The sequence below is a fragment of the Oculina patagonica genome, unplaced genomic scaffold (assembly GCF_052425735.1).
Source record: "Oculina patagonica isolate OP01 unplaced genomic scaffold, crgOcupat unplaced386, whole genome shotgun sequence".
Taxonomy (NCBI): Eukaryota; Metazoa; Cnidaria; class Anthozoa; order Scleractinia; family Oculinidae; genus Oculina; species Oculina patagonica.
This window is the reverse complement of record NW_027558239.1, coordinates 1-12,298: the sequence shown is the minus strand read 5'-3', so window position 1 is coordinate 12,298 and position 12,298 is coordinate 1. Positions and strand designations below refer to the sequence as shown.

General features: G+C 37.8%; 2 protein-coding genes across 2 annotated transcripts; one reads left to right on the top strand and one right to left on the bottom strand.

Annotated features, from left to right (window-relative positions):
• The first annotated feature begins 51 nt into the window (after window positions 1-51).
• LOC144640616 (uncharacterized) lies at window positions 52-3,597 on the top strand. The gene is made up of 6 exons (XM_078499712.1): window positions 52-146; window positions 1,124-1,358; window positions 1,983-2,024; window positions 2,357-2,425; window positions 2,564-2,608; window positions 3,368-3,597. The coding sequence occupies exons 2-6, from the start codon at window positions 1,134-1,136 to the stop codon at window positions 3,518-3,520; spliced, it is 534 nt and encodes a 177-aa protein (XP_078355838.1). The 5' UTR covers window positions 52-146; window positions 1,124-1,133; the 3' UTR covers window positions 3,521-3,597.
• Window positions 3,598-5,497: 1,900 nt separating this feature from the next.
• Window positions 5,498-11,925, bottom strand: LOC144640615 (cAMP-dependent protein kinase catalytic subunit). The gene is made up of 7 exons (XM_078499711.1): window positions 11,811-11,925; window positions 10,826-10,903; window positions 10,695-10,743; window positions 10,126-10,221; window positions 8,370-8,492; window positions 8,069-8,233; window positions 5,498-6,616 (listed from the first exon to the last, which is right to left on the bottom strand). Exons 1-7 carry the CDS (start codon window positions 11,873-11,875, stop codon window positions 6,491-6,493), a joined length of 702 nt encoding a protein of 233 aa, XP_078355837.1. The 5' UTR covers window positions 11,876-11,925; the 3' UTR covers window positions 5,498-6,490.
• Window positions 11,926-12,298: the final 373 nt, after the last annotated feature.

Here is a 12,298-nt window from a genome sequence, read left to right as displayed (position 1 = left end):
AGGTTTCGACACAGGTACACCTAACTGTTACTAACTTCTTGTTTCTTGGTTCAAGAACAATTTGTGGATGCAGCAGGGGAATTTCAAAAGTGTCTTGATCTTCAACTGAAGCACTTAGAACCTGATGATAGACTTATTGCAGAAACGTATCCTTCTCTACAATCAAATTACAGTCAAACCCCTATTAGGTAGCTTCCTTTGGGTAATGGTAAGTGGCCACTAATAGAGGATGGCTGCTTCCCAGGGGGGGTACTTGCAGTATACATGACGGGGGGGGGGGTGTCCGACGGAGCTTCATATTGGGAACCCAAAAAAATACATGAGCCTGAAATTTTACACCCAAAAAAATACCTGGCGTCAAAATTTTTTTTTTACCCCTAAAAGTACAAGACCTAGCACCTTGTTACTGATTTATTCAATCGAACAGACTTTAAGACCTAAAAAAATACATGACAGATCTCTTGACCCAAAAAAATACTGAGGGTGTAAATTTTCAACCCAAAAAAATACGTCGGACCTCCCCGTCATGTATACTGCAAGTACCCCCCTGGGGGCTGCTTATTGGGGGGTGCATTAGAAATAAGCATAAGGTGTGGCAGAAACTTCACTAATTATTGCCAGGGAGTCAAAATATCATGACTTAGCTTAGTGACAACGGAATCAGGTCAAGATGATAATAAGCGTGTTCGAATGCTTTTGTGAGTCGTTATTTTCAATTTCGGCTCTTTTCTGTCATTAGGTTGATGAAAAGAAAGCAACTATGTGGTAAATTCTTGATTCCAACCAAGGCCACCCAAGCAAATTTTTACAAATAATTGACCAATAGTGCTATCATTTGAGTGTTCAAACCACAAAAATGATCACAAATTTATTGCTCCTGTAGTTAACAGCTTGTTAAGTTCATTGGGAATGTATTGTTAACATCCAAAAATTTCATTCGTCAGTTTGCACAGAATTTTGTCGGCTGGCCTATGTCGGAATAGTGGCACTGTAATCGAGGTAAAAATAACAGACGAATCCTGATTGAGACAGGTAAAAGGGCTAAATGCAGTCCTTACTAATGCCAGTGTGTTATTAGTAGAAATCAAACATTTATTAATCTTTTCCTTAACTGTTTCTAAAGAGCCTATAACATGGGTCTGGCTTACAGCTTACAACCAAATTACTCCAAAGCAAAGGAGTTCTTCAGTAAAGCGTTAGACGTTTTAAAACTCAAGACTACCAAGTTAGAAGCTCGCATTGCAGAATCGGAGTCCAAGAGCAAAGGGAAAGGCAAAGCCACAGATGACAATCCTTGTGTAGTGGATAGAAAAGAACTTGAAGAGTTGCAGAACCTGTATCCAGAAATCAAAGCTAGGGTAAGGGGGCTTCGTTTATTAGTGCATGGGCTGAGAGGGGGTTGCAAGATTGTGTGTGTGTGTGGGGGGGGGGAAGTTATTTTGAGCATCTAGATTGGGGACGAGGGGTTACAGCAAATTATGGGCAAAAAATAAACACTAAATAAACAGGATGAAGTACAGGGAAGGGTGTGACATTTTTGCCAACCAAGGAAGGGGGGAGGGGGGTGGTTAATATTGGAAGCCACTTCCAGTGATTTTGCCAACCCCACCCCACCTGCACTAATAAATGAAACCCCCATAAGTAGGTTAGAACATACTTAGAGCCTGGGAGCCATAATACTCCTTCATAAAAGCTTATTAGGTATGTGCGGCATTAAAGCGTGTGGTTTTTGAGCTGTTTTGGTCAGAAACTGGGTATTTTTTTGCTATTTTGGTCTGAAACCAGGTAAAGTTTGTACCCTTGGTTAACAGTTAGAAATAATAATTTTGTAAGAATCTGCAGCTGTTTTTATCTGTTGTAACTCGGCTTTTGGCATTTGCAAGGTGTAAGGGTGGAGCTGTGTTGTAAGGACTGTATTTTGTCTCGGTTTGTGGTTAATAAAGGTATTTGTAACAAAGTAATTGTTCTTTTTGCTGGATTAGGTTGATGATGCCCAGGAGATGATGAATTCTGCTTCCACTCAGGTGAGATGTAAAGCATTGTTTATGTAAATCTGCCTAACTATGGCACCAAGGGTCAATATTTTGATATTCAGGGCTGGTTGGAAAAACAAGTCTGAAAGTAACTGGTGTCTGTAATTTGAAACTTAACAGTTTGTTGGGCACATCTATACTGTGAATACACTTATATGTATTCACATGGGTTTTAAAAGTTGTGAGGTTATAGGTAAAATTTCCATTGAAAGTGGGATTCCAAAGGACTCCCGGACAGATAAAACTAAATAATAAGTTGTGTGAAAATCTAAAAAAAGGAGGAAGTATTGAGGAGTTGATAAGTAACATTATTTTTATTTAAGCCTGAGTCAACGACAGAAGAGGGCTTTGGTTCAAGTGGACAAGGCAAAAGTGATGTACCTGCAAGCACAGTAAGAAAATATTGATTTAATATAATATGTTCAGCCTATGATAAATTTGCCTCATTTCTCCATTTTTTAATACCCGATTCCCTGTAGGCGCGCGCTATAGAGGGAATCGGGAATTGATTCGTTATGTTTTCTTTTTAGATACCAGTTCAACAGCCTGCCACTCTGATACCAATCCGTAGAAAGGTAAGTAATAAAATACCCATCCTCTTAAACAGATTTAGTCATCAATTTAACAAAAAATATAAATTATTTTATGAAACTCATTGATAAAGAAAGAGTTAATTTGCGTACAAATTCACTCTGCTTTAAATGGACTTTTCTAGCTGATTTTCTGAGCTAAAATAAGTTTTATTCAGGTGTTGTTGTCATAACCAAGCATGTTTTATTACTTATTGATGTTAAGATACTCCCCCCACAGAAGGGACTGAAAATTCTGGGGAGGGGAGGGGGTCTCAAAGAGCCAAAAATTTAAAGCAATGTATGAAGCTAAATTGGAATTTCAGGAGGGGTGGGGGGGTCATAGGGCAAATCCCTTCCGTGGGGGGTATGGATATTTTCTGGAACCACACAATAGTAAACTTTTTCAGCAAATATCGCACCACCTTTTGCAACCATGGAAACCTCCCCTCCTGTAGTTACTTTCATGTGAGATTGAGTGACAAGCTGAAACAATACAATGTACATAAAAGGAGGCTAATGAAAAATAGGCTTAACTTGAGTATACAGTCAACTCTCTTTTTAAATGGACACCGTCAGGACAGGCCCCAAACTAATGTCCATTATAGAGAGGTGTCCATCTTATAGGGAGTTAAGTTACAGTAAAATGACTGAAAAAAAGCAGGGACGGGACCAACACCAGGTGTCCGTCTTAAAGAGGTGTCCGTCTTATAGAGGTATCTGTTGAGAGAGAGTTGACTGGTATTATCCTTCTGTTTGTCCTAGAGGAAGCCTGAAGAAGAGAGTAGTAGTACTGCGGCTCAGGACACAGAAGCACCAATAAAAAAGGCACGGCAAGAGGACGACCAACCAGCAGCTCCTGTAGTAACTGAAAATGGACATGTTCCAAATGGAGGTGTCACCACCGGACAAAAATAGAAATGTTATCATATTTTGTAAATAAAGTAGCAAGCTCATTCACATTAATGGTATTAAAGAAAAAAATGTTGTTGATACTTGAATCAAAATTGCATAATTTATCCCCAAGTCCATCCCTGCAAACCCAGCTGTATTCAGTTACTACTTGTACCAAGATCTAGTCTCCCTCGCAGCTGTTTTTAGTGTCGTCACGCAACAAAAATTCCTCCACAAATGTTGCGTGACGACACTAAAAACGGCTACGAGGGAGACTAACCAAGATCATGACTGGGAAAGCGAGACTAGACACAGATGGATGACTATACAGTCATGAAAATATTAGATAATTAAAAAAACAACAACAACTTCCAGGTTTCAGTTGACAGTTGGGGGGGGGGGGGAGTAGAAATACTCCTAGCCGCTTCATGCTACAAAAACTGCATGGAAATGCAGACTTTGCCTACCTTACCATACTTAAATTAAAATTTTGTCATTGCTGTTATGGGATATTCAACGCAGTAATGTGCTATCAATTTTACAGCTGTGCACACAAGTACTTTTCAACCCAGAAATTGTCTGGTATGACGTTTACAGCTTCCCATTCTGGTAACAAATTGCCATTTCTGATCTAAAGTCATCTTAAAATGATCTTTCTGGGCACCACTGTTTTGTCCAGTGTTGAATTAAATGTGTCTCAGTCTAGTTATAAAATCCCTGTTACTGATCTGAATTCAGAACACATTAAAATCCCACTTGTACACACAAGCGAGCGATGCGACATGACTTTGATCACCAACTTATTTTTCACCCTGCTCCACTTGGGAGCCTGTAAAAAGGCTTACACCCATGCAGCCTGATTCCCAGATGGTCGTTGTCTCCAGCATGTTGCATATTCCCAAACAACCCTCTTTCCTCCAGGGTTCTTAAAAAGCAGGCTGGTATAAGAAAAACCAACTATGCAAAATTTCCCACCCCCTGCAAATGGGAAGTAAACAACCATGTTAAAGGATAAGGTGGTGCAAAATCCTTTTTTTTGTTTCGTTTCCTCAGAAATGAAATGGTAGTTTTTTAAACAGTGGGGGCTACTATCCAATCAGAAGAACGCTCGTAACCACAATGTCAACAGGTTTTAGCACAAGCAAACAACCTCGTAAAAACGTGCTTCAAAAATTATATTGCATATTTTAAACCTGGTTTTCACTAGCAACACAAGCATAACATTTCTTATTCCCATTAAAAACATCCTTGACGCAAGCACAAGAATTGGAATCATTTTGATCGTTGCTTGCGCTTATGCTTCCGTCAAGGCTGTTTTAACCATGGAATAAGACCTGTTATGGTTGCGCTTATTTTGAATGATTTTAATGACCTACTTGCCAATGTTATGACCTACAATTTAACTTCTATAATGGCCATGCAAGGGCTGAATTAACTGGCAATTGTAAAGAGGTGGCGGCTCAAAGGGACATGGTCAGCGTTCTTACCGCGCTGACCTGGACACTAGTTTTCACGTTTTGAAAAAGACCACTGTGGACTTTTTTCAAAACAAACCTTCAGAAATCTGCTTCAATCTTCTCAGTGTTTCACTAAATGGGAAAATTTAGAAGAAAAAAAAACACTGAGAAGATTGAAGCAGATTTCTGAAGGTTCTCTACGCGTATTTTGATTTCGGGTTAAGGTGGACTTTTTTCAAAACGTGAACGCTGACCATGTCCCTTTAAGGGAGGTTTCAAGTAGTGTAAAAAGCATGGATAGGTGTAAGGTTGGAGCAAAAAATCCTGGCCATAGTGGGGACTATAGAGAGGTGACTGTGTCAGTTTTGACTGTAAATCTTACTATAGCTATAAGCCCATCATATTCGGAGGGGGTGGGGAGCCTTTGTAAGAATGCATTGGCATCTGCAAGTGTGGGGGGACTTTTACTGGGGATGGGACTTATCATTATCAGATTTTAAGGTAAACTGTTATCAATCAGTGGTTATCATATCTGGAGGAAGACTAGAGTGATTTCACTAAACCCGTGAAATAGTTATTACACTTTTTGATACTATTAGACACTTATTCCATTGTTTTCTTTTGTTTATTTTTGACTATTACGCACTGACTGGTAGATAGTGTTTCACGGGTTAAATGAAATCACTATTTGGTCATGTGTATTTTCCAAGTTTAAAAGCCTAGGCAGGAAACTGTCAATTTTGTGACACATTATTTGAAGTACGGTCTGAAATACAGCAAAACAGATCACGTTTACTTCATTTAACTGTTTAAATTTTATTGCCCTGGATTAATACTCTAGATTATAAATAAACTTACAAGGCATGTGTAACTTTAGAACAATATATTTTCGGAACTTTAAGAAACAACCAAGGGGCATTTCAAACATGCTTTGACCAACAAGTATAGAATCTGAACATTGGTCATTCTGGATGAAAAACATTTTGGAAGACAAACTTACAAAAACTTTGCACTGATTTTTCTTTGAGCTGAGAATGTGTTACAAATAAATAAATTTATTCTTTTCTAGCCTCTGTGAAAATTTGCTTCCAAGTTTTTTCTAACGGTTCAATAAAACAATTACTCAGATGTTTAAAATCGCAGGCACAATGATCTTTATTGAATGACAAATGATGAACACTTGCATGAAACTAAAATTGGATAATATGACGCATTCTTGTGTTCTAGAAATATGGATTTGCAAATTATATATATGTATAAATTACAAATAAAACATTTACATGCCTGCTCTTAAAAATTCTTTCTGCTAAATCTACTATAATCGAGTTGTTTTATATAAATAAAAAGACTTTATGAAGCAGTTCTAGAACAACGTGTAAGGACTGTAGCAAGCAAAGAGACGACATCCAAAATGTCCTCCCATCCATCAAGGGCCTGCTCTTTCCTCTCCAAGAATGTTTGATATATTAAAGTCACAGTACTGTACACTTTTGGATAACTTAAAGTACATAATAGTTTTAAGTCAATGAATAACTCTTCAGAAATCAGCAAATTCCTTTGCACACTTCTCCGAGGTAGAAATGCGAAGTGGTTCTTCCTCGTAATCGTCAAAGTTGCTGGGATCTCCAGGGCCTTTACACTTGGGAATAAATGGCGCTTCAACCTGCAAAGACAAGAAAACGTTTATACCACAAAAGGCTGCTACACTTTAAATGCAAGATTTCTTATTACACAATCCGCCATACAGAAAAGTACGGGTACATTTAGCTATAATTCCTAGTGCGCAGAAAAGCTCAAAATGCTTATTAAAATGCACAGAAAAGTGAACTGATTTGACAAGGGTAACTTTAACCTCCAGGTCACTTTACCTCAAGTTCAAGTACACAATAAGCCCTCAAAGGACTTCATTTAATTAGACATGCAATGTGTGCAAAGGCCTTTACATGCATTGCAGGTTTACGGTACTGAACAACTGTCAAAGTTGATGGTTTTTTTAAAATTAATATTTTATTCTCTAGGATTTGTTACCAGGTGCAATAACTTGACATTCACAGATTTCTGGTGAAAGTATTTGCAACAAGAACTGCAAGCAGTTTATAATCGTGCGGGTAATGTTTGACCACCTGACCTCTTACAGTGCTTTGGCTTAAAGGCACGGCACCACACAGTAAAAAAAATCTTTAGAAAAGCAGTCACTTGAGAAACACACAAGTCGTGTTTGCGTTAGTCACGGAGTGAACGTGACACGAATTTCCTTTACCACGCCATCTTTTGCTTTTTAAAACCACATGCCTAGCCGGAAAAATACCTGCTTACGCATGCAAATATTTATTTTGTTCCGAATGTTCAATTAAATAAACCCAAACCAGTTCATTTAAAAGAAAGCCAAATCACGCCAAAATAAAGAGTAGACTAAGGCCATCCCATTGTGTTTCTCCGTTTAGCGTCTTCCGACAAGCTTTTGGTAATTCCCCTGGCGCGATGACATGTATCCCGTGCTTTGACATATTCTTGTTGAGCTTGCAACTTACGTTTCGATAACGTTTCGATTCTCAAAATACCGTAAACTCAAAACAAAAATTGGGATATCCAGAAAATAAGTCGTCGTTTTGCAATATTTAACACGTTCCGGGTAGATTGTACGACTTGTACTCGCTCCGAGCCAAACGCTTGAGTAACACAACAATAAATATTTCACACAAACAGAGCGCAGAGTATTCAAACAGAAAATAGGTGAATGATTATTTATATAGCTACAAGCGAGAGATCGCGTGACATGGGTCTGACGTAGTGGTAGTTTTAAATAGCTTGGACATGTCCAAGCGGTCTTTGTTTTCGCTATGTGATTATATTCAGCCCTCTCTTCTTGTAAAATATGGAATGAACAAAATAATACATTTTAGAGAGTAGAGTGTTCATGTTAAATGCGAGTGATCGGCTGATCTCTATTAAAAATATTAAATCTTGCGTGACCGTGACAGAAGAGCCGGCTGGGCCGCGTGGGTCTGGATCGATTTACCGACAAAAAAAAAAAAATTCCGTGCAGATTATGAATCGGGCCCAGGCCCCGCCCGATTAATAACAGTGATAGTATTACTAAAATAGTACAACATACTTTTCGTTGATAGATGGCTATCCAGTCTGTAGAACTAAACCATTTGTGACCTCGGATGTCTCCAACTCCATTCTTGAGATTTCCATATCGCTTTGTCAGATCCACTTGTAGGAGGTTGCGCAGCAGGTCTTTCAGATCAGCTGTGAAATGCGATGGGAAGCGCACCTAAACAGGCAAGGAATAAAATGAGATCGCATTATAGAAGCATAGAACTACAGTACACTGAACAAACTTGAGCATTTTTAAGTTAGTTCCACCATGTCTACAAAACTGTTTCAAAGCAAGGTCAATTTTCTCTTACCTTTCCTGAGACAATCTTTTCGTATATCTGTATTGGCTGATCAGCAAAGAATGGTGGATAACCAGCAGCCATTTCATAAATGAGCACACCTAGAGCCCACCAATCGACAGCTTTGTTATAACCCTAAAAAGTAATCACAACAATGTAATATCAGCAACAGCCACTGACCATAACATCAAAACAGTTTAATGTTAGAACCATTACTACGATTTCCAGTTGAGTAAGGCACAAACAAAGTTTGGTGACGAGGTTTCAACGTTACAATGGCACTGTTGTCAAGGGCAACTTTCTCTGTTTCCATTGGTAACTTGTTGTTACAGGTACTGACTGCCATTGTTCTTTTATACAAGGAGAACCTCTCGGGAAACAGAGCAATTTTTTGATTGGCTAATTTCAATCCAAGATGGCGTCAGTTTTAATTGAGCAATTTTTTGAAATTTTGATCCGAAATGGTGTCAGCTTTTGTCAGCTTTACAAAGCGCCAAATGTTCTTCATTTCAGTTTGCGAGTTATTCACTTTGCACTTGAGAAAGATATAATATTTAAAGCTGAAGGAATTCTTAAAGCTGCTAGAAAATACCTGGAGTTGGAAAACAATTTAATTTCAGTTGAACAGTAACTCTAACGATGAAGGTAAAGTGAAGCACGTTGAACATAACGTCAACTCTCAACACAGATCTGTTACCGTTGATATAAAACAGCTAAGGCATAATATATTTCATTATTTGTTTCTTTTATCGTTGTCTCTGCGTATATATTTTTTTATTTAAAAGCGTAATAAAGTGTTGCTAACAATATTTGTAGTTTTTGTATTTATTTAAGCATAGAGATTGTCGAGCAAGACAGATACAAACGCAAATTTGTTACCATTGGAAACACAGCAAGTTGCCCTTGACAACAATGTCGTTTTGTCGTCAAAACCTCGTCACCAAACTTTGTTTGTGCTTACTCAACTGGAAATCGTAGTATATGTCACAACTCAAAAGTAGAAAAACTCAACAACCCTCCAAGTTTACTTTTTTCCTTAGTGGCCATTTGGCCACCGATTGCTCAAGTTTGGTCGCCAGTGAAAAATTTTAGTCGCTATATTTATCTCATGCTTTCAATCCTTCTTCTCAATTTTAGTCGCCAGGCTGGCGACTACGGTTCCAATTTAGTTTATCGTCTACTTTGGAGATATTTTCTGGTGAGAAAAAAACTTGTTTACGGCAATTTGCGCTTAAAACTGTGAAAATTTCCATAAACTGGTTTTAATAAATCCGGTCAGAAGTAAGACTGGAAAGTTCAAGAATATGCCTCTTGAGTTACAATCAATCATTTTCTATGCACATGGAGTGAAAACTAGCCTTCTCGCTGTCATATGCGACATTCGCTGGTAACATCTAACTGGATTTGTAAAAACGTGGTCAAAGAAAAGTGACCTGAGTGTTTTTGACCACGTACATTGCACTGCGATATGGCTAAAACATGTCCAGAAAAAAAATGAAGGACAGCACTGAAAGGTTGATAAGAAAGCGGAGAAGAGAAAAAAAGACTGACATTCACTTAAGTTTTTATACCGTCTACTTTGTATATAGCAGCTTAGGGATCCCCTTGTAGGAGAATAAATATGGAACTTGTTCATGTGTGGTTAGGAAACAGAAAGGAAAATGTCCTTCAGTGGAAGGTATTCGGCCACCTTCAAAAGACCAAACACATTTGTATCTAAGAAGATGAACTTTTAAGCCAGTTTGACGCTGATTGCAGTTTGACTTACCTTACTAAGAATGATCTCTGGAGCAAGGTATTCTGGTGTTCCACAAAGAGTCCATGTTCTTCCCTTCACTCTCTTAGCAAATCCAAAATCTGTCACCTAAAAAATAATAAATACCACAAATTCATTATAATATCCCTGTAATACATATTTGAATGTATTATGACATAAACCTTAAACTACTGTTAGTATGTGCACCTCAAATATAAACCCTCACAAAATGATTTACTTTTAGCGGTTATTTTTTAGAGGGGGTATTTAAGACAACAGGGAAGGAAAGACGCAAATGAAGGCGCAATTTTATACTAAAAATAATACCTTGACTTTTTTAAATGCAAAATTGAAAAATTCTTCATTTCTAGTGAATAAGACTGTAAGATACAATCCAAACCTTTGATACCTTTTATTTTCAGACCTTGTGACAAGAATTATAATTATTCACTGTGTAAATAATTTTTGTTGCAGTAGTTGTCTAAATGGCCACTTTTGCAGTGTAGTTTCAAGTTGCTTTCACTTCACACTAAAAAATACTTAATAAACTCAACAGTTTTATTTGTATTTTCTTTGTTTACCTTTAAATATCCTTTCTCGTCAATGAGAAGATTCTCTGGTTTCAGATCCCTGAGAGAGAAGCATTATTTAATAATTATCAAGAATGGTACCAGAGTAACCGCAGAGTTTATATTAAAATATTTCAATTTACCTGTATATAAGGTCTAGAGAGTGCAGGTACTCAAAAGCCAACACAATCTGTGATGCATAGAATCTTGAATGCGTTTCACTGCAACAGAAGTTACAAAGAGTATTTAGCACATAGGGTAAACTATTTCTGTTGAGAATGTGCCATACAACCCAACCAAGAGTCATATTAATAGTTTCATGCACAGGTCAACCAACATAATCAATATTCAGGGTTGCCACAGGTCAGGAACCGTCCAAGGAAAATAGAAATATTTGAATGTCAGGGAATTTTACTTTAAATCCGGGGAAATTTGACAATTTGGTAAGAAAAAGTCAAAGAAAATTGAAATAATAGCACCTCTGAAGAACTTTTTCAGGTCAATAATATTTCTGTGAGATGTCAGGGAATTTTGAAAACTGATGTCTATGGCAACCATGATGTAATTGACTCCAGACAGATCTCTGTTGAAAAAGCTTTTTTCTGACTAATTCATGTTGCAGATTCAAAAATACTGCTCGCATGATCCAATTTTCTTGTAGCTCACACTGCCCCTAAAGTTCGAGAACAATTTGCTCATATCTACAACTTATAGCAACTGTTTGGGTTAGCACAGGCCAAATTTTCTTCCTTAGGAAAACCTTTCCTGAGAAAAGCCATGGCCTGTGCTATGAGCTTGTCTTGGCTTTGACTAAAAACATTCTTTCACAATAGTACAACTCAGGGTTAATTTTAGTGGCCACGTGAGCTACAAAAACAGTATCATGTGATCAGATATACCCTACAGTTACCAGCATTACAAAAAAGTAAATTTGGCTTGGCGGACATATGTACCGAGCAGAATTTTGAGCCAAAAACATGAATTTTTTACAAACTGGTGTGTCAGAGCTTGTTGTTATACTATGTTTTAAAATCTATGTATCCTTAGAAAAAAGAGTACTTAATAAGTCTATCAAAGGATCTGGCAGAGGAATTACACTCTGCTCTTGCCCAAAACATTTCCTGTTACCTAAATCTTCCAATACGTCGTAGATGAGAGAACATTTCTCCTCCAAGAACAAACTCCAGAACCATGTACAAGTTGGAATTATCCTAAAAATAAGCAATTTTAAAATCATTCTTTTTGGCCTCTCAGAACCCCTACCCCATTATAGTCATATTCTATGGCCAATTATAGACCCCATCTTAGTCACTTTTGGGTAAATTTAATTTTACGACCCCAACTTAGTCACTTTCTGGGAGCTGTTTGTCAAATATTGAACAACAGCAATAAATACGGTAACATTTTTTTCGGCGAATATTTCCGTTCATAAATCACAACTTGCTAGAACTTTCGTACTTTGAAAATCCCGGAAAAGTGTGACCCCATTCTAGTCACCCTATAAAAAAATGCTTGAAATGGCGACCCCATTATAGTCAGTCCAGTCGTGAAAATGCGACCCCATCCAGCGGCACATCCCCATTAGCCCATTTATAGGAAGTGCCCCCCCCCCCGGG